This window comes from Petromyzon marinus, chromosome 19, assembly GCF_048934315.1.
Source record: "Petromyzon marinus isolate PM22_M1 ecotype Great Lakes invasive population chromosome 19, UKy_Petmar_22M1.pri1.0, whole genome shotgun sequence".
In the NCBI taxonomy this organism is placed as follows: Eukaryota; Metazoa; Chordata; class Hyperoartia; order Petromyzontiformes; family Petromyzontidae; genus Petromyzon; species Petromyzon marinus.
The window spans coordinates 15,486,426-15,509,082 of record NC_133685.1 but is presented as its reverse complement, the minus strand read 5'-3'; the positions used below and the strand labels follow the sequence as shown (position 1 = coordinate 15,509,082).

Below are 22,657 nucleotides of genomic sequence, written 5' to 3'. Positions count from 1 at the left end.
CCTGCCGGGGTCTGATGCGTCCGATGTGCCACCTCAGTTGCCGGTTGAACCCCCAAAGGGGCCTGTTTTGCCTCCCACAGACTCACAGACCCTGAACGCCCCGGTTGATGACGACCCCGCACCAGTCGGGCCTTCATCTGCTGTGACGGACGCTGATTCCGCCACTCTTCCGCCTCCTGCTAGGTCGCAACCGGTGGGGCCTCGTGCTGCTGCAGGGGATGGGCCGGCGTCGTGTATCCATTCCAAATCCGTTCCTTTTCGTTGATTGTTACCGTTATTTACCTTGCGTTAGTGCGTTCATTATGCATCTTGTTATTGTTGTTGTTAATCTGTTCATCATTCGCGATGTCTCTCGCATTGTACGCTTTGCCTCGTTCCTAGCCGGAACGGTTAGTCTTTTACACCGGGGGGGGGGGGGGGGGGGGGGTGATGTAATACGAGAGTACACCGACGGTCGCCGATCGGTGGGATAGGCTCCGCCGCTTCAGCCATTAGCCAATTAGGTGGATGGGATCAATTGGGCCAAAGTTCAAGGACAGAGCTCAAGGGTGCTCGTGGGTAACCATCTAGAGAGTTTGTGAGGGGGCGTGGCTATAGGCGGGGCTTGGTGACGTGTGAGAGGGGTTATAAGGGAAAGCAGGAAGGGGCTCGGGGTCAGTGTGTGGAGTCTGGAAGCGGGACCACGTCTCGCACCTCCGGAATGCCAGTGGCCACGTGGCAGTCCGGAGGCTGTCTCCTTGTGCGCCGTCTGCCAGCGGTGCGCAGGAGCGGGGGCTGGAAGTAGGAGGCCGAGAAAGCTGGGGATGCGGTGGGGGGGGAAGTTAACTCGGAAAAATAAACTAGTACCCGGCCAATATGATAGACAACATCCACTATAAAGCAGTTAGGGTTTTACCTGGTTAATGACATCCTTCCAATTATTACTCAATTTGTATTTATCTTCTCAGTTGAAGTTATGTCTATGTTTATATATCTGGATGGCTTCATGAACAAACCTTTGATAGTAGCCCAAATGTTTGCAGAGTACCTTGGTCTCGGAAAAAACAATATCATGTTAGCCCACAGCGTTATTACAATGGTCAGCTACGGCAGAGGTATTGGTTCTGCCGTGTTTCAGATCTGCCTTGTGTTCGCGAACACGGTCCGAGACATGTCGTTTCGTTTCCCCGATGTAACTGCTGACGCAGGTACAACTCAGTTTGTAAACTCCAGGATATTGCATATCAGGAATGACCTCCCTTCACAGATGGGATTAGATCACGGATTTTGTGTACTAGATTGAATCAGACCTGGATCTTGTGTTTGTTTAAGATTTTGGAAATATTTTTGGTAACACCTGCTATGTATGGTAAGATGATGGTTTTGATTGGCTTCTCAGGGGGTTGTTTCTCCATGGTTGGAAAAACATCTTTGCGAATAATGCGGTCCGAGTCCCCATTCATCTTGAGGACCTGGTGTACGTGTTCCAGTTCACTGGCTAGGTGGTGATGGTCGGAAATGCAGTGGGCCATATGGTGTAGTGTTTTGATAAGGGAATTCTTCTGTGCCAGATGGTGGTGGGAATCAGGTTTCAGATAGGAATCTGTGTGGGTGGATTTCCTGTAGACAGTGTCCCAACGAGTCGTCAGGTCTCTTCTCAAACAAAACCTCCAGGAAAGGTAGCTTACCATCCTTCTCCACTTCCATGGTGAATTTGATGGATGGGTGTATGGAATTGATGTGGTTGAGAAATTGGTTCAAAGCTGGTAGGCCATGTGGCCAAATGGCGAAAGTGTCATCTACATATCTCTTCCACAAGGAAGGACGTAGGGTGGATGTCTGGATGGCATCTGTTTCAAATTTCTCCATGAAAATATTTGCTGTAACTGGTGATAAGGGGGAACCCATGGGGGTACCTTCATTTTGTTTGTAGAAAGTACCATTCCAGGTGAAGTAAGTGTTGGTAAGGCAGTGTCTAACCGGAGTAGGTACATCAGGATTCAGTCCATGTTGAACTAAGTCTTCAATTATTGCTAAGGTGTCAGGTACAGGAACCTTGGTGGACAGAGAAAATACATCAAAGCTGATGAGCAAATCATCCGGGGACAGTGAAATGCCCTTGATTAAAGAGACCAAGTGAGCTGAGTTACGTACTGCTGAGGTAGTCTTGCCCGTGAATGGAAGCAAGGTGTCAGACAGAAAACGGGCCAGTTTGTAGGTGAATTGATAGTGGAAACGATGGGCCCACCTGATGATGATTGCTTGTGTTGCTATCGAAACGTCGTGATTTATTTTATTTTATACCTACGTGACTTTACTGAAAGAACCAAAGAGTATGGATTCCTGCAGTCACGAAAGCTTCAAATCTCGATTGAACCGCCTCTACGGGGAGGATTTTCACACATCTGTTAGAGCTTTTAACAGACTGCAAGACAAGCAGGCTCACCTAATCGAGTCGCGAACATTTCTCAAGAGATTCCGCGATAAAAAAGGTAATACCGATCGCATTTACACTCACATCTGCTGCTGTCACTTCTCCTAACGCTAAACGGATCTTGTTTAAAGCTAGCCTATCGCTAATCTCAGAGAATAATACTGCTCTGATTTGAACTTGATAATTTATACAAGGCTCTCTTACAATCACACTTCAGATTAACAGATAAAATGTCCACTTCTGATTGGGCCCATGTAGATAACATGACAGTCTCCTCTGCTAATTAAATGTTAACCAAATGTAAAGATAACTTGATTGCTAAATTCAACCTCCTGTCAAAAAAGAAGCCAGAGCCACACGTTAAAAAGTTAGATAACAGATGTGTGAAAACCCTCCCCGTAGAGGCAGTTCAATCTAGATTTGAAGCTTTTGTGACTGCAGGAATCCACACTCTTTGGTTCTTTCGGTAAAGTCACGTAGGTATAAAATAAAATAAATCACGACGTTTTGATTGCAACACAAGCAATCATCATCAGGTGGGCCCATCGTTTCCACTATCAACTCACCTACCTACAAACTGGCCCATTTTCTGTCCGACACCTTGCTTCCATTCACGGGCAAGACTACCTCAGCAGTACGTAACTCAGCTCACTTGGTCTCTCTAATCAAGGACATTTCACTGTCCCCGGATGATTTCCTGGATGTTTTGTTTGAGAAGAGACCTGACGGCTCGTTGGGACACTGTCTACAGGAAATCCACCCACACAGATTCCTATCTGAAACCTGATTCCCACCACCATCTGGCACAGAAGAATTCCCTTATCAAAACACTACACTATAAGGCCCACTGCATTTCCAACCAACACCACCGAGCCAGTGAACTGGAACACGTACACCAGGCCCTCAAGATGAATGGGTACTCAGACCGCATTATTCGCAAAGCTGTTTCTCCAACCTTGGAGAAACAACCCCCTAAGAAGCCAATCAAAATCATCATCTTACCATACATAGCAGGTGTTACCGAAAATATTTCCAAAATCTTAAACAAACACAAGATCCAGGTACGATTCAATACAGTACACAAAATCCGTGATCTAATCCCATCTGTGAAGGATGTCATTCCTGACATGCAATATCCTGGAGTTTACAAACTGAGTTATACCTGCGGCAGCAGTAACATCGGGGAAACGAAACGATATGTCTCGGACCGTGTCCGCGAACACAAGGCAGATCTGAAACATGGCAGAACCAATACCTCTGCCATAGCTGACCATTGTAATAACGCTGTGGGCTAACATGATATTGTTTTTTCCGAGACCAAGGTACTCTGCAAACATTTGGGCTACTATCAAAGGTTTGTTCATGAAGCCATCCAGATATATAAACAGACATAACTTCAACCAAGAAGATGGATACAAATTGAGCAATCATTGGAAGGATGTAATTCACCAGGTAAAACCCTAACTGCTTTATAGTGGTTGTTGTCTATCATATCACCGGGTACTAGTCTATTATTCCGAGTTAACTTCCCCCCCGCATCCCCAGCTCTCTCGGCCTCCTACTTCCAATCCCGTCCACTTCCCCCCCCCCCCACCCCCAGGCCTCACGTCCCTCTCAGAGCGTCCACGCAGCGCTACCCCTTCCCCTAACCCCACACCCCTCCCTTTCCCCCTCTTGCCCCTCCCCCCTTTCTTACCTATATAACCTCTTATCACGGCAACTCTCTCTCCCACTTCAGCAAAAAAAAATCTTGCTGTGGTTTTCCAACCTGATGATGATTGCTTGTGTTGCAATCGAAACGTCGTGATTTAATTTATTTTACTTTATACCTACGTGACTTTACCGAAAGAACCAAAGAGTAAGTATTCTCGATGAGTCTGGTAAGATCTGTAATGGCGGAAAACTACCGGTCTACTGGTTTGCCGCAAGGATAGAAATGGATAGAGCAAGACACATAACAGTTTAACTGGGAATGTTGTATCGGTCAGCACCCTGGGCTTGCAATCTGGAGTTTACTGGTCCGATTCCATCTCCCAGTGCAGCAGTTTAAACAGACGTTTATTAAATCGCACCCTGCAGTGGTTCACCCAGCATCGTCAATGGGTACAGCATACAAAGTGTAGGTACGCCCAGCTCTTCTTTCCAGATGCCTGAACAGTGTGGATGAATAGACACAATACCCGCTAGAGCTCCCTCTAGTGAGGCCCTACTGCCAGCAGTGGCGTGAGCAAGCAATTGCAAGGCTGCGCATTTTTACCTTTTATATGAGAATACGAGGGCAAATGTACCCACGTGGTGACCAACCGGGGCTGCTGCGCTGTTTGTACATCCGCAAGCGCCAATCGGTGCACTCACTGCTAACACTCCACTAGAAATACATTTTCATTAATGACTGTTGGAACCGGTTACCGGTTAATGTTTAAAATAGCCTTAAGACGACTCAACCGGCACGAGTGCAGGCCTGAGCACCTACCTGATTTGCTGGAGTGAATCGACGGCTTCCGCGAAGCAGACGTCACGCAGCTCCGACAGTCTCTGCGGCGACACAATGTGGACACAGCGACCAGCGTCATCGCCACACAGCCCCAACAAGTGTGGTGGCACCAACCACACAACATGTGGACACAGTGATCGGTTGTCATCGTTACACAGCCTGAACAATCATGGTGGCAGCAACCGCAACCACACCACACGTGGACACAGCAACCGGTGTCATTGTCACATAGCCCAAACAACCGTGGTGGCAGCAACCCATGCGGCAGCTTCATTGATCATTGTAGCCGTGAATCCCATGACTAAATCATCAATCACCAGCTATGATCAAGCCACTTCTGGATGAATCCCCCTCCATAACGTTGGCATCCCTTACACTCGCATGCTGCTTCAATCTAGCTCGCTGCTGTACAGGAGCCGATTTCATTGCTCCATCTCCATGGCGATTGTCTGTCTGGCGTTCCCTCTATTGGCTGCCATTCTACCACCAGTGTCGTCGATCAGTTATCTTCCCTTCTAGCGATGTGTCCTGCCCAAGTCCACTTAATTTCTCTGATCCACGAGCTCCTCTTGGGTCTCTCAACGTAAATGCAACCATGCAACCGTGCTTCGCTCCGTACTTTTCAACGTTTGTTGGATTGTCTTCACCAGTGTCAGTTCATTTGTTCACCAAACAAAAGGAAATGTATATAATAAGGATGCAATCATACAACACAATGAAGTCACTTTACTTTGGCAATTACCAGAGGCAAATTGGGATCGAAATGATGAAATGTAAGTAAGGCAGAACATGTTGCCATGATTTTGAAAAAGTGAAGGTGATTCTAAAAGCACCAAAATAATGTTCCTAATAAGAGAGTTTTAAATGAGTGCATACTATTTTGGTTCAGAATTTACCACGGTAATTATCCATAAAATTCATGGCCATGGCAAGGAAAAAAATACGATTATTCACGTAAATCTTACGGATGAAGGTGGGACGGTGCGGCACGTCACAGAGATGTCACACTGACTGGTACAGAGAGTGGGCTTGGGAAGAGTGCGTGAGAAGGGACAATGGCTGGTGGAGATGGAGCGGTGAGCTCATGTGGAGATGGTTTGTGGCATCGTAGAGCCAAGCGGGACAGCGATGGCTTTCATCCAGCAGTGGTGGTGGTGGCGATGATGATGATGATGATAAAGACAATAGGTGGCTTGTCTCATTCACCCCCGTGATGAATACTCACATGCTGATTGTCTGTGAGCATTGACTCACTCAGGGGCCAAAATTTCCTGTAGGAACATAGAAGAGACAATAGAGGTGCACGATGAAGCGATGATAATGCAGAAAGAGACTCAGCAGCAAAACTTTCTTTTGTAAACATGTGATAAAATAAATAAAAAATAGTATTTCGACGAACAAAACAACATTGTGTATAATCAATTAATTGTGCATGACATGGCCTAGCGGTAGCACATGTACCGCTTGTTTCAGAGGTTTGCCATTTGAAACTGGCAGGCCGCTCTTGTAATTATTGCATGTATAGTAGCAATAAAATATACTTCACGCAATCTGCTTCACCACCAATGTTAAAGAAACCATAACATAATTTGTAAAGAGCAGGACCATTAATGTGCTGGTATCATGGGAATCCTAATTCGCCAAATATGACATATTATCCACACATTTTCGCAATTGGGATTCCACATAGCAATCAGTGCCCCCCTTACTGTAGACTAACTCCCACTTGCAGGCCACGTGCCGAGTCATCTTGTGTCTTAAGGGAGCTGCCGCGTCTGGGGGGGGGGATGCCCTTTCAAATGTCCGAAGAGGGTTAAATGCAAGTTTGAAAAATAAGAATAGGTTCTACCCTTTCTGGAAATAAAATAGGTGTTATAGATACCTTAAGCAAGGACTCAAGTCTGCATTAACCACAAATACTTGTGGTTAACATACAAACATGCTCTGATTATAATATACGCATTGTCTTTGAAACCGATTGGCCAACACCAGAGACAGCCTTCGTTATGGCCTAGTCTCACCATGGTCAGACCACAGAACGCCAAACGGTACAAAGACAATGCAAGTTATCACTGCATTTATAGCTTGGGGTGAGCAGATACATCATGGGATCTTTTGATACTGCCAAAAAAAGTCCCATGATATAGATGCAAGTTACTCGTCACGCGCAAGGCGCTCCCGGACAGCCCCCCGGCGGTGTAACGGAGGGCACTCCGGGTGTGCATGGGAGCGACCACGTACTGCTGCACCCCGAGGAAGGAAAGCAGCCCCGTGTCCGACTGCTTGTTAAGTCTCCGCACACGCTCCCAGAAGTCGTCGTCGGGCCGCTCGTTGTGCAGCGCATAGAGCGTGAAGAGCGGCGGGTAGAGGCGCGGCAGCAGCAGTGGCAGCACCAGGCCCAGGCTCGTCACCGTCTCCCTGCCGCCAGCAATGCACGCTTTCACTCACGACAACTGCCTCCGTGACTATGTCTTAAATTTGTTATCCTTCCCCCTCACCTCCGATTAGCCACGGTTGGCTATGTAAGGTGCAAAATAAGTTCAACATACATACATAGATATGTCACTCACCTGGCCAAGGCATTGAAGCAGCTTGGTTTTATTTTCCATCCCCAAAGGCACTTTAAACTCTGAATAATAAGTACTGCTGCTATTCAAAGCACACATTCAGCTGAAGTTGGAATCCTGCCATCACATTTGGGATGGAGCACTCAGGCTCCCAACCTCACTGCACTCGATAAAATTCAATTTAGGGCAGTCAGAGTGATTGATGATCCAGCACTCCCTGATTCAATCCAATCATGTGCTCATCGGCAGTCACCTCTCCTTTTAAATTTTCTATTGCTACAACCATGGTTACTGTTTCCATGAACTTTACTCATTGATTGCTCCACCCATGTCAAAGACTCGGTCTACCAGATTGACTGTTACACCTCATATATACTCTGTTCAACCACCACACTGCAGGTCACAACAACAAACTTGCCCACTCACCCACCCACTCAGTCAACCATCTACAGGTGACCGCCGACTTAAGACAGCTCGACTTGCGACTCCCCACTTTTATGACCTTTCTTATAATCAGTAAGACCCCCACATAAACGACCAAAACTCGTATCTATGACCGCCTAACAACTGCTACCGACGAGTCTGCGCTTCACATGTACAGACTCATGGCCTGATGGCGCTGCTTTGCTCTTCTGCCATATGCGTTATGTACAGTATAGCCTGACAGAATCTTTTGTGCAATGCTCTTCACTTTTTGCAAATTTTCTTAAATTTGTAAAATAAATTCGCCTTTCGCTATGTCTGAGAAGAGGAAATGTGATGCACATGCAGAAAGGAACAAACGTATTTGTTTTTACGAAAGACATGTTTGTAAAAGTTATGTTAAGTGACAATAATTGTTTGTTAGGGTTCTTTTTAATTAATTTTCTAGGTAAATTTTTGTATTTTTATGGTATGTAATGGCTTTCCAGGAGCGGAACCCCAATTTATAACATGGTGCATATGGGAAATAAGGGTTCGACTTACAACGGCTCGACTTTCGACCATCACCCAGCAACCAATCTAGATTTGAAGCTTTCATGACTGCAGGAATCCATACTCTTTGGTTCTTTCGGTAAAGTCACGTAGGTATAAAATAAAATAAATCACGACGTTTTGATTGCAACACAAGCAATCATCATCAAATGGGAAAACCACAGCAAGAAAAAAATATTGCAGTAGTTTTCCCACCTGATGATGATTGCTTGTGTTGCAATCGAAACGTCGTGATTTATTTTATTTTATAGCTACGTCACTTCACCGAAAGAACCAAAGAGTACCCAGGAACCAATTAAGTTGTAGGTGTGAGGGTCATCTGTATTCACTCACCAACCCACCAACTCACTCAGACTCACTTACCCTCTCACCACACTGGAGGTACTAACAACACAATCACCCACTCAATCACCCATCCATTCACTCTACAACGACACCAACTGGTGTTCACAACTAAGTGGCGGTGGCGTCATCACAGCTCTTGTGCTAGGCTAGCCACGTGAAGTATCGAAGGCTTGCTGGCAGTAGGTCTCAGAACAGACCCAGCAGGTGCCATGGGTTGACTGACTCAGTTGACTGACAGATGCACCAACTGTGGTCTCCACTGTGTCAACGTTCTGTGTTTTAGCCACATGGTGTTCTGCTTGTTGTTGTGAGAGTCACTCCTTTGCTCTCCTCCACAGAAGCATATCTTGACACTGCTGGTACCAGTCATTGGCAAATCCAATCAGCTCCACAGCCTCCTCAACCGCATCAGTCCATCTCTTCTGCAGCCTATGCCATGCCTGTATACCCCCCTCTATCCAGCCACACAGAAGCTGCATGACCCAGCCAACACAGCCTCGCTTATCAGAGCTCACTGATGTGCATGTGTCCAGATATTTTAACGATCTACGAGCTCCTCACCACAAGCCAGAGCACAACAACACACTCAAGTCACCCACTCACCCACTGAGTCACCAATACATCTACTCACCCACCCACCAACTAACAGACTAACTCACTCACCACACTGCAGGTGACATCACTGCAGGTCACTTTGTAATTCCATCCCATCATCTCTTTTTACAAGCTTTTATAAAAGCCTTCATAAACTCAAGAAATGTGTTAACACTTATCGATTACAACATTAACAGTGTTGTTTGCTGATGGCCACTTGACGTTGTGGGCAATTGGGCCTGTGCTCAGTTGTTATGTGAAGAAAAAGATCGTGCAATAATGACTTTCATTTGACGACAATAATAGCCACGGTTTTCCATACGGTGGGATTCTTACCCTGCCTCCTCCACACAGGTTGCCAATGCAGTCTCAGGGTTCGCTGATTCACCCTGGGGGAGCCTCAGGCATTGTCCCTCCTCTGGCAGCCCAGGAAACAGGAACCTGCGTGACCGCATCGACCTCAAAGAACCGAACAGAGGCAGTGTGCAGTCGCAGCACATGCTGAGAGTGGTACAACTGGTGTTGGATCACCCATTTCCATAGCCATGCGATAGATCAATAATTTTTATGGGCAAGGCCAATCACCTGGCCAAATACTTGTCGTGTCACCATCCACCATCTGGCAGCCAAAAAACTAAATTGTTACACAGACAAGCATTTAACAACACGCAAATTGTATGTATGTAGAACGTCTTTCGCACTGTACAAAGACAATGATGCTAATCGGATGTGCGAGGGAAGAAAAAAAACTAAACAAAGCTGCGGAACAATCCTCACAAACTATATTTTAGTAATTTCGTTAAATCTGGTTTTCATGGGTGGTCACCAACACACTCCGGCTCGGATATATTAGAACTCTACCCTTGTGCCTAGCACTCATAGATCGAGCTTTATATATTAATTAAATTATCACGGATGGGGGGGAGAATCTCCCACAGTGGATGTTGGATCACGTCGAACTGATCTGTCCCTTCATAATAGAGGTTTTTGGTTTTCGGGTTAGATTGTGTAAATATATAAATGTGTCGTTAAAACCCGCCACCACCCGACACAGCCAACTAGTCAAGGTTGTCACGTAAACAGAACATGCCAATTCGTGACTAGTACAGCACACTGGTTTGTTGGCGAGCCAAGCCACAACATTTACAATCTGAGTACGAGGTTTTGCTGGTAATTACAACTCGCTTCATCAGGCGACAGCCAGATTTGTGGAGAAGTCTTACTGCTTAGTTCCTTATATAGAGGCGTAGATATGTTGAGCACGCTTCTGCGCTCTTGCACAATGTGGCGGGGGGGGGGGGATTACTGAGGCAACGTACATTATGCAACTTTGAACTTGTCCTTCCTGTCTATTGTGTTTATTAAAATAGTCCTATCCACGGTAATCCCTATTGAAGTATGCTGCCCTTTGTAGGCATGCATTTAAATAATGTATTATTTGATTAATTGCTTCCATGCAGCACTAAGGTGGTAGCTATCCAAACGGTTAAAGTTATTGTGATTTCTTCAATTTCGATCGATTCTCTAATTAGTCTTGGTCAGTAGTAGCTAGTTTTGCGCAAAACTTCAACATTATCAAAATCAATTGAGTGTCCTTGTTGGCAAGCGTGTTCTGCTACTGCTGACAGGTGTATTTGGGATAATTTTATATTTATCTGATGTTCTTTTAGTCTCGTGCTGATCATTCGTCCTGTTTTCCCAACATAACATTCACCACGTGCAGTTAATCCTGTCCCTCCCTCCTTGGCCATCTCCTCTAGTGAGCGACTACCCAAGCCAACTGCGGAGAAGTGTGGACAGAAGGGAGCTAGACACCAGCAAGTAACATGGGGCTCCAATATGACCAAACTATAAACAATGAACTAACAAAATTCTGGTCAAATGGCACACATATATAACTGAACACTATTATCTGACGTCACATCGAACACTTGGTCGCCAAATACATGTTATTTATTTGGGGAATAGCATTTTTGAAGGGATGGCAGGACGGATGTTGAGCGTTTTGGTGGCCCCTTATTAAAACCAGATTAACCTAGGTACTAAAATCTAGTTTATCTATACAGTGGTCTCCGACGTGCCGCGGCTCAGATACATTAAAACCTGTACCAGAGCCTCGCCAAAGGTGGGAAAAATGTCTATTCAACTATTTGTTTATTTTACCAGGTAAGGCCCACTGAGCTATGTATCTCTTTTTCAGAAGCGATCTGGCCACAAATGACAGCACAACCAAGTGGCGGCTTATCATGTGTAAATTTATATCGGGCAAATATTTTAAACGCATGGTGATTCTAAATGTGGAGGGAAAAACCAGAGGACCCAGAGAAAAATCCGAGCATCCACAGGCAGAAAATACAAACTCCAAATATAGAGACATCAGGGTTGGGATCGAACCAACGACCCCCTGCATACTAGGTGAGTTAGTTAACATCTTGCCACCCTCGAAACCCATTAGGTACTACTGAGAGACCGCAGCCAAGAGGACAGCTCTCAAAGCTGCCCTGAGACATGAGTGTCCAGACCATAGTAGCTGGTGATAGTATGGGGGCGAGCTCTACATAGATGCTCTACATATGTAGTGACATATGACGTCACTGCTATGTTGGGTCTGTACGCGTGACATCACTTCCTGCTCGGTATGGAGGCTGTTGACGAGTGCCACGGGGGTTGTGTCAGGCCGTGGCACTCTGAGTGACCCTGGCTGGACACGTGACCGGATCCAGGTGGGGGCCAGGGGCACCTGGGGGACCCTGGGGGTCACGTGGTCGGAGAGTGGAGCCTTCTCGTGGGTTCGAGAAGGGGGGCGTGGCCAGGGTGTGGCCAGCCACGCCTGGGGGGCTTATAAGCCGGCTCAGCACAGAGAGCTGGGCTGTTCGTGCCTGGGATAAAGACATCTCATGAAGAATCTGAAGAAAGAAGCCTCCAGTCATTGTGGCCGAGCAGAAGCCCTCCTGGTGTGGCCACGCCAAGTAGTACCCGAGTGTTAGCGAGAATAGGATGGTGGTCACCACCTTATGTGTAGGGTGTGTTGCAGTTGTGTTGCAGTTGTGTTAAATAAATAAGTGTTGCCTCCACACGAGTGTGTGCGCCTCTGTCGAACCATTACACATAGATGCCCTACAGATGTCCTTTAGCGCAACTCCTGTCCTCATTGACCCAGGACACTCCCATGGCCCAAGTCGAATGAGGCTTACACCTTCTTGACCCTTCTAAAATAAAAGATATTCTGATCCTTTTCTTGATTAAGCCTCCAGGATATACTCTCAAACTTAGGAAGCAACTTTCTGCTCTGATGCTCGTTCTCCTCTCTTCTACTGGCCGTACAAGACAAAACGTCCACCATTAAGTAGTAATAATTATATTGATATATAAAGCTACTTTCCTGAATGTTAGGCACTGTCTTTGTCCTTAAAACCTTTACCATCCTACCCCTTCCCCTTCCTAATCTTGCCCCTCCCTTTCCCTATCATAACCCTTCCTTGCCATCCCTTTCCAACAATCAAATCCCATCCTTTTTCCCTATCAGCCAACACTAATGTACCATTTTTAATTACAAAAACGCTATATAAAATCATAAATAATATAAGACACACATGATAGTGTTCTAATATTATTGAGCTGGAGCATGTCAGTGACCACCGTATGCATAATTTGAGGATAGCATTTGGACACATTTCACTCGAAACTACAAGCACCTTCGTGTTAGACAACGGAAATCAGAATTGGCTGTGAAAGACTACAGATTAAGTTATTTATTTCATTTACACTTATTTACCCAGGAAAAAGCCGCAATGTTTTTGAGGAGGATCCTGTCAAGTTTTCACAGTTGGAGAAGACGTTCCTGTGTGTGTGTGTATGTTGAACTTTTTTCGCACCGTACGTAGCCAACCGTGCTTATCAGAGGTGTGGGTATGTAATCCCAATTGAGAAATTTGCAGGTGATTTTTCTGCATTTAATTATTTGGCCAATATCAGTTACATTGTGTGTATTTTTTTTAGCCATGCAAAAAAACAAAACCAGAGAAGTCAGAGGAAAACCCAGGCACAACAGGGAAATAATATTTTTAAAAACCAGGCACAGAAAGGTAGCCAAGTAGGAAATTGAACCCTGGTCCTTTCTGTGAGGAACAAGTGTCACCACAGCGAAAGTTGCCCGCCCCGCCCACGTCACTTCGTCAACAACGCTCCCTTCCGAGGCTCACGTGAAGCTGCGACAAGTGAAGAGGGGCTCCCCTACCGCACAATGCCGAAGATGCGCTGCGCGTAGGAGCGCACCTCCTCCACGGCCTGCGGCAGCAGCCGCTTGTTGGCACCCACACCCACGTAAGTGGCACGGTAAACGGTCACCAGCGTGGCCACGAGACGGCCCAAAGGGTGCACGACGGTGTCGCACGCCTGCTCACCGCACACACACACCCGCACAGTCATCAGCGACAACATTTGTGAGGAAGTAGACAGTGGTAATCCCGTGGACTTACTTGCCCCTTGCCATAGGAATGAGGAATTTTCACCACTGGCTCAGGCGTATAAATGAGAGATGAGCACCAATGCCTAAATAACTAATTTGAGCAGGAAATCATTTAAACCTCAACACAGAAAAATCTTGACTTAAGCATTCATGACTGCAGGAATTCATATTCTTTGGTCTTTCGGTAAAGTCACGTAGATAGGTTCAAAGGAAAATAACAAAAAAAAACACCTGAGGACCCAATCAAAACCATCACCTTACCATATTTAGCAGGGGTCACTAAAAAGATTTCCAAAATCATGAGCAAACACAAGATCCTGGTTCGATTTAACACAGTACAGTGAGGGAAAAAAGTATTTAATCCCCTGCTGATATTGTTCGTTTGCCCACTGACAAAGAAATGATCAGTCTATAATTATAATGGTAGGTTTATTTGAACAGTGAGAGACAGAACAATAAAAAAATCCAGAAAAACGCATGTCAAAAATGTTATGAATTGATTTGCATTTTAATGAGGGAAATTAGTATTTGACCCCTCTGAAAAACATGACTTAGTACTTGGTGGTAAAAACCCTTGTTGGCAATCACAGCGGTCAGACGTTTCTTGTAGTTGGCCACCAGGTTTGCACACATCTCAGGAGGGATTTTGTCCCACTCCTCTTTGCAGATCTTCTCCAAGTCATTAAGGTTTCGAGGCTGACGTTTGGCAACTCGAACCTTCAGCTCCCTCCACAGATTTTCTATGGGATTAAGGTCTGGAGACTGGCTAGGCCACTCCAGGACCTTAATGTGCTTCTTCTTGAGCCACCCCTTTGTTGCCTTGGCCGTGTGTTTTGGGTCATTGTCATGCTGGAATACCCATCCACGACCCATTTTCAATGCCCTGGCTGAGGGAAGGAGGTTCTCACCCAAGATTTGACGGTACATGGCCCCGTCCATCGTCCCTTTGATCCGGTGAAGTTGTCCTGTCCCCTTAGCAGAAAAACACCCCCAAAGCATAATGTTTCCACCTCCATGTTTGACGGTGGGGATGGTATTCTTAGCTCTTTCGGTAAAGTCACGTTGAAGGGAAACAATAAAATAATAAAATATATATAAAACAATAAAAATACTCACGACGTTTCGACCATAACACAAACGGTCGTCATCAGGTGTGTCGGTTTGCATAAATGTATTTATTTTTAAACGGTGTATTTATTTTCTTTGGTTCTTTCGGTAAAGTCACGTAGAATGAGAATGAAATATTTATTTATAAAAAAAAAAAGTCAGCGCCACGTGCGGCGATTTGGCAGTTAATTTAGGACTAGTCCATCTATATTCTGAAAAGAGGAGGGGGGAGACGAAAAATGTATGTATGCTGTCTGAAAGCCACTGTAAGCGTGAACAATCAATTAAGACCTGAAATGGTTTATCAAATCTTTCCAATGATTGCTAAGCCAGAATCCATCTTCTTGGTTGAAATTGTCTCTGTGCTTGTATATGTGGATAGCCTCATGAACGAATCTCTCATGGTAGCCAGATGGCTTACAAAGAACCTCTGTCTTGGAAAAGTCAATGTCATGTGAGCCTACTGATTTATAACAATGATCTGTCACGGCCGAGGTGTTGATCCTACCGTGTTTAAGGTCTGCTTTGTGTTCACGAATGCGGTCCGAGACATGGCGTTTGGTTTCTCCAATGTAACTACTACCACAGAGGCAACTTAGTTTGTAGACACCAGGGTATTGTATGTCCGGAATCACATCTTTTACAGACGGAACCAGATCACGGATTTTATGTAATGTGTTGAAACGGACCTGGATCTTGTGTTTATTCAAGATTTTGGAGATCTTTTTTGTGATCCCCGCAATGTAGGGTAAAGTGATGGTTTTGAAAGGCTCCTCAAGAGGGTTCTTCTTCATGGTTTGAGTGATAGCTTTGCGGATTGTATAAAGATGGTGTTCTTGGGGTCATAGGCAGCATTCCTCCTCCTCCAAACACGGCGAGTTGAGTTGATGCTAAAGAGCTCCATTTTGGTCTCATCTGACCACAACACTTTCACCCAGTTGTCCTCTGAATCATTCAGATGTTCATTGGCAAACTTCAGACGGGCATATATATGTGCTTTCTTGAGCAGGGGGACCTTGCGGGTGCTGCAGGATTTCAGTCCTTCACGGCGTAGTGTGTTACCAATTGTTTTCTTGGTGACTATGATCCCAGCTGCCTTGAGATCATTGACAAGCTCCTCCCGTGTAGTTCTGGGCTGATTCCTCACCGTTCTCATGATCATTGCAACTCCACGAGGTGAGATCTTGCATGGAGCCCCAGGCCGAGGGAGATTGATAGTTCTTTTGTGTTTCTTCCATTTGCGAATAATCGCACCAACTGTTGTCACCTTCTCACCAAGCTGCTTGGCAATGGTCTTGTAGCCCATTCCAGCCTTGCGTAGGTCTACAATCTTGTCCCTGACATCCTTGGAGAGCTCTTTGGTCTTGGCCATGGTGGAGAGTTTAGAATCTGATTGATTTATTGCTTCTGTGGACAGGTGTCTTTTATACAGGTAACAAGCTGAGTATAGGAGCACTCCCTTTAAGAGTGTGCTCCTAATCTCAGCTCGTTACCTGTATAAAAGACACCTGGGAGCCAGAAATCTTTCTGATTGAGAGGGGGTCAAATACTTATTTCTCTCATTAAAATGCTAATCAATTTATAACATTTTTGACATGCGTTTTTCCGGATTTTGTTGTTGTTATTCTCTCTCACTGTTCAAATAAACCTACCATTAAAATGATAGACTGATCATCTCTTTGTCAGTGGGCAAACGTAAAAAATCAGCAGGGGATCAAATACTTTTTTTCCCTCACTGTACATACAATTCGTGATCTGATCCCATCTGTGAAGGATGTGATCCCTGACATGCAATACCCCGGCGTCTACAAACTAAGCTGTGTCTGTGGTAGTAGTTACATTGGGGAAACTAAGCGACATGTCTTGGACCGTGTTCGTGAACATAAGGCAGATCTGACACACGGTAGGACCAATACCTCGGCCGTGGCTGATCATTGTTTTAATACGGTGGGCTCACTCGAAATTGATTTCTCTAAGACGAAGGTACTTTTGCAAGCCCACTGGCGATCAACAAAGATTCGTTCATGAAGCCATCCATTTTTATAGACAGACACAATTTAAACTGAGATGGGTACAAACTAATCAATTGTTGGAAGGACGTTATCAACCAGTTTAAGTCATAATTGGCTATGATGTTCCCATCCTACCACCTTCCGATGTTAATTGTGCTTTACGCCCATTTCAAACTTGCGCTTTCACAGGGTTCACACGAGCACAGCCACTTCGCACGTCGACCTCTTGGATGCGGCTCTGCGATCTTCCATTAACATGCTAATCTCTCATTAACATGCAAATTTTCACCTGGCAGCCATTTGATTGGTGGAAAACCAACCACCGTCAGGTTGGCTGCCCACCACTTACATTATCATTGGCTGCTGACATTTGGGCTACGCCCATTTCTAACCCTTATAAACAGTTTGCCTTGGAAGCTAACCACCCTTTTCCTGAAGACGACCGCTTGTGTTGCGATCGAAACGTCGTAGTTTTTTTGTTATTTTTGGTTATTTTTCTTTGAACTTATCTACATTAATTTACTGAAAAACCCAAGAATATCTCAACATGGAAGTTTTCACCTGTCAATATTATGGCTCATAATTTATTATTCACCACATACCGATCTGGCCAAATGTATCGTGAAACCCTACTTCACCTGACACTGCCAAGCAAATTATACATACACGTGTAAAAGTGTTTAGATATGATAATACTAAACAATGTGCGAGCGTGTGGTTCTCGCTCTCTCTACCATGTAACGGAACGTCTCGGAGAGCAGAACCCCCACAGGGTGCAGGGAACTGGCTTAAAAATGGGCATCAGGTCTGTCAGCAGTGAGGCAATGATTTCTAAGCGAGTCGTTTGTCGACATTTTTTTCAAAATTTCTGCATGAGGAAAATCGTGCAGAAAACGGGGAGAACATACGAACTCCACAAAAAAGGCACCCGAGTCGGAAATAAATCCCAGGGTCCTTCCCATATCTGTCCCTCCACATAAAAAATAAAAGTATTATTTAAACAACCCAATCAGGCTAAATGGCCTTCTGGGAGTGAATAATTTCAGCATTGCTTTAATACCAGCAAATCTGTGGACTGGTTTCAACACAAAAGCGTCTCATCACCAGTCGGGCTTGATTGAGCCGTCAACCCCAAACTATATACAGGTTTCCTTCGCTTGATGCAGGTTCGCTTTTTGCTATGGAACAACATCGTGTGTACTATATGTACTCTATGTGCCACTCGACAGGCAGCTAATGTCTCGTGCAGTTTCACTTTGTGCGTCCTTTTGCTTGGACCGCATACATTGAGGGAAACCTGTATTATTATAAATACAATTATATTGTGATTATTATGATCATAGCCTAGTTATAATGCTCTGTCATAGGTATTGAGGAATTAACAATAACTGGGTCAGCAGGAGCACCAAAAGTAACAAGCAGCTGATATAGGCCGCAGCTGCGCGTGACGCTGATTTCTAGGACAGAATATTTGACGCTCACAGATTTCACGAGGGGAGGAAAAGCACAAACATGGGGGAACACAGCAAGAACTGATATTTGGACAACTCCATTGAAGGGCGTGTCATTGTTGATAGTCGTGGGAGTAAAACGGAGTACCCAGCAAATACCCACGTTTGCAAGAGGGGGAGTGTAACACTCAATCCATTTACAGATGGAAATTAATCCCCTTGCTGTACTGCCATCATACCCTGGCACACCAGGTGTTGGCAATGTCCACAGGTAGGAAGGTAGTTTCACGAACGTGTGTGTGTGATCCATCAACCCTTGCTGCCTTCCTCAGTGCAGCATTACAGGTCGTGTACAGCACAGCCAGCAGCGTACACAAGTGCAGAAGTACTCACCGATATGAACGTGGAGATGTGTACATACCTTTGTGAGGTAAGCCTTGACCTGCTCATAGCCTCGGTTGTCCAGATGCTCCACGTTGTACAGCGGGATTATTTCAAGGCTTTCCATGGTCAAGGTCTGAGCATGACTCATCACTTCTGAGCTGCAGAAAAATGACAAAAATAATGCGGTAAAAAACTCTGATTACCGTAGGATCTACATAGACATGACTGTGCCAATGTATGTGTAGTGATGCACTAAGAGACACTAGGAGTAGGAGGCACTATTTATTATCAGCCTTCACAGCTCACAAGAGGTAACTACAACTCTCAGTCAGGACAGCTGGCAGACTGCCTGACTGACGATGCCGAGAAGGTGAAGATGTAGACGGCGACGAAGACTCCAGCAGCACGACGGGATCCCACTCCAAGCAACAGCCCCGAGCATTTGCTCGGGGTCCCCTTTTAGCCTCCTAGCATGGCCTCGCTCCGCCTCGGCCACGCCCCCCTTCTAGAACCTACTCGTGGGTTACTGGGATTACCTCACGTGCCCCCTCTATCACCTTTCCCCTACATCCCTCTCTCTGACTTATCACATGACCTGCTGACAAACAGGGCTGCTGCAACTGCAGATCCCCTTCTCTGCCAGCAACCCACGCTATGCTACGTAGTGACCCATTCCATATCACTACATCTGTATACATACTGCAGTGATATGGATGTTATAAATGTGTAATGACAGGAGAGTCAACCTGCGGTGTGAGTGGACGAGTGGCCACGGGAGGTAATGACAGTGGAGTCAGCCTACAGTACGAATGGGCTAGTGACCACGGGAGGTAATGACAGGGGTGTCAGCTTGCAGTACAAAGGAACTGGTGGCTACGGGAATGATCGAGAATAGGAGCGTGGCCAGGTGACGTAAGAGGACAGTAGAGTCTGCTGGTGGAGCGAGCGTCTAGAGCCAGTGATAAAGTTCGGGAATGGGGGTGCGTATATAAGGGAGATGCGCGGGAGACTCGGGGCTGTTGCAGTGGGGTCTCCACCTGTTCGAGTGAACGTGTCTTCTCAACAAAGAAACCATCTCAAGACAGGTGTCAAGTCGTAATTACAAATGTAGAGTATATGCACTGCAGTGAGATGGATGTTAAAGATGTATGGATACATACTGCATTGATATGGATGTTAAAGATGTATGGATACATACTGCAGTGATATGTATGTTAAAGATGTATGGATACGTACTTCAGTGATATGGATGTGTAGTGGGTTCTATTGAGACGCACGCTTGGCTATGGAGGCAACACGTTTTATTCGCTAACACAACGGGATAACGACTCAGGGTGGTGACCACCCTGGATAGCTACATAACACTCACGGGAACACTATATAATCTGCCAGGATAGCTAGCACGTTGCCTGGCTCTTGACGACTTCTCTCACGCCCGAAGACCGACGATCCAAGACTTGGCGGGCGGGCCCATCTCCCTTTGATAGAACTCCAACGACGGTGAACCTGCCGGCTTCTCCACCCCGGGTTATATCACCCCTGGCTACGCCCCATAACAGATTCTTCTTGAGGGCTCTGGTTCCCCCTCAAGTGTCCCTCTCGCCCCCCGTGGGGGATAGCCCCTTCAACCTCATCCGGTCACGTGTCCTCCCGGGAACACCCAAAGGCCACGTACTAACGCGCTCTCTCTCTCACCATTGCCAGCGCCATGCCCTTACAGCACCCCATTCCACTGGGTACAGTGGCTGCCCTCTAGTGACGTCTAGTATGTCACTACATCACCCCCCCCTTCGTAAAATACAGCCGTCCTAGCTCTCACTATCTACAAAAAGACAAGAGTGTGCCTTCCAACAATAATTAAGAACAACTGAAGAGCGAACAACAATAAATAACCACAGTATACAGTGAGGGAAAAAAGTATTTGATCCCCTGCTGATTTTGTACGTTTGCCCACTGACAAAGAAATGATCAGTCTATAATTTTAATGGTAGGTTTATTTGAACAGTGAGAGACATAATAACAACAAAACAATCCAGAAAAACGCATGTCAAAAATGTTATAAATTGATTTGCACTTTAATGAGGGAAATAAGGATTTGACCCCCTCTCAATCAGAAAGATTTCTGGCTCCCAAGTGTCTTTTGTACAGGTAACGAGCTGAGATTAGGAGCACACTCTTAAAGTGAGTGCTCCTAATCTCAGCTTGTTACCTGTATAAAAGACACCTGTCCACAAGCAATGAATAAATCAGATTCCAAACCCTCCACCATGGCAAATACTAAAGAGCTCTCCAAGGATGTCAGGGACAAGATTGGAGACCTACACAAGGCTGGAATGGGCTACAAGACCATTGCCAAGCAGCTTGGTGAGAAGGTGACAACAGTTGGTGCGATTATTCGCAAATGGAAGAAACACAAAAGAACTGTCAATCTCCCTCAGCCTGGGGCTCCATGCAAGATCTCACCTCGTGGAGTTGCAAAGATCATGAGAACGGTGAGGAATCAGCCCAGAACTACACGGGATGATCTTGTTAATGATCTCAAGGCAGCTGGGACCATAGTCACCAAGAAAACAATTGGTAACACACTACGCCGTGAACGACTGAAATCCTGCAGCGCCCGCAAGGTCCCCCTGCTCAAGAAAGCACATATACATGCCCATCTAAAGTTTGCCAATGAACATCTGAATGATTCAGAGGACAACTGGGTGAAAGTGTTGTGGTCAGATGAGACCAAAATGGAGCTCTTTGGCATCAACTCAACTCGCCGTGTTTGGAGGAGGAGGAATGCTGCCTATGACCCCAAGAACACCATCCCCACTGTCAAACATGGAGGTGGAAACAGTATGCTTTGGGGGTGTTTTTCTGCTAAGAGGACAGGACAACTTCACCGCATCAAAGGGACGATGGACGGGGCCATGTACCGCCAAATCTTGGATGAGAACCTCTTTCCCTCAGCCAGGGCATTGAAAATGGGTAGTGGATGGGTATTCCAGCATGACAATGACCCAAAACACACAGCCAAGGCAACAAAGGAGTGGCTCAAGAAGAAGCACATGAAGGTCCTGGAGTGGCCTAGCCAGTCTCCAGACCTTAATCTCATAGAAAATCTGTGGAGGGAGCTGAAGGTTCAAGTTGCCAAACGTCAGCCTGGAAACCTTAATGACTTGGAGAAGATCTGCAAAGAGGAGTGGGACAAAATCCCTCCTGAGATGTGTGCAAACCTGGTGGCCAACAACAAGAAACGTCTAACCTCTGTGATTGCCAACAAGGGTTTTGCTACCAAGTACTAAGTCATGTTTTTCAGAGGGGTCAAATACTTATATCCCTTATTAAAATGCAAATCAATTTATAACATTTTTGACATGCGTTTTTTCTGGATTTTGTTGTTGTTATTCTGTATCTCACTGTTCAAATAAACCTACCATTAAAATTATACACTGATCATTTCTTTGTCAGTGGGCAAACGTACAAAATCAGCAGGGGATCAAATACTTTTTTCCCTCACTGTATATGTAGTGTAGAACTACACGACTGTATTGGCTAGGTATGGGGGCCATAGGCAGGTGTCACCGGGGTCGTGTCGAGCCGTGACACTCTGCGTGAACCCAACAGGACATGTGACTGGATAAAGGGGGGCCAGGGGCCCCAGGGGGGTCATGTGGTTGGGGTTCGGGCCTTCCCGAAAGATCGGGAAGGGAGGCGTGGCCTGGGGCGGAGCCGGCCATGCCGGAGTGGTTATAAGCGAGGCGTGGACGGAGAGCTGGGCTGTTCTGTGCTGTTCTGCTATGCTGCCGAGTCATCTCTGGGATGAAGCTCTCCGGTCTCCACTATTGGACCAGGCAGCGTG

General features: G+C 45.9%; 1 protein-coding gene across 1 annotated transcript in view; it reads right to left on the bottom strand.

The window, feature by feature from the left end:
- The window catches only part of LOC116943801 (alsin-like), a 121,149-nt gene that overhangs the window by 9,041 nt on the left and 89,451 nt on the right, over nucleotides 1-22,657 (bottom strand). Inside the window, exons 28-33 of the mRNA XM_076068190.1 lie at nucleotides 18,848-18,968; nucleotides 13,626-13,783; nucleotides 9,725-9,829; nucleotides 7,149-7,325; nucleotides 6,133-6,178; nucleotides 4,887-4,948 (exon numbers count right to left, since the gene is read on the bottom strand). Of these exons, the coding sequence (XP_075924305.1) occupies nucleotides 4,887-4,948; nucleotides 6,133-6,178; nucleotides 7,149-7,325; nucleotides 9,725-9,829; nucleotides 13,626-13,783; nucleotides 18,848-18,968 (669 nt within the window). The remainder of the gene's footprint in view (nucleotides 1-4,886; nucleotides 4,949-6,132; nucleotides 6,179-7,148; nucleotides 7,326-9,724; nucleotides 9,830-13,625; nucleotides 13,784-18,847; nucleotides 18,969-22,657) is intronic.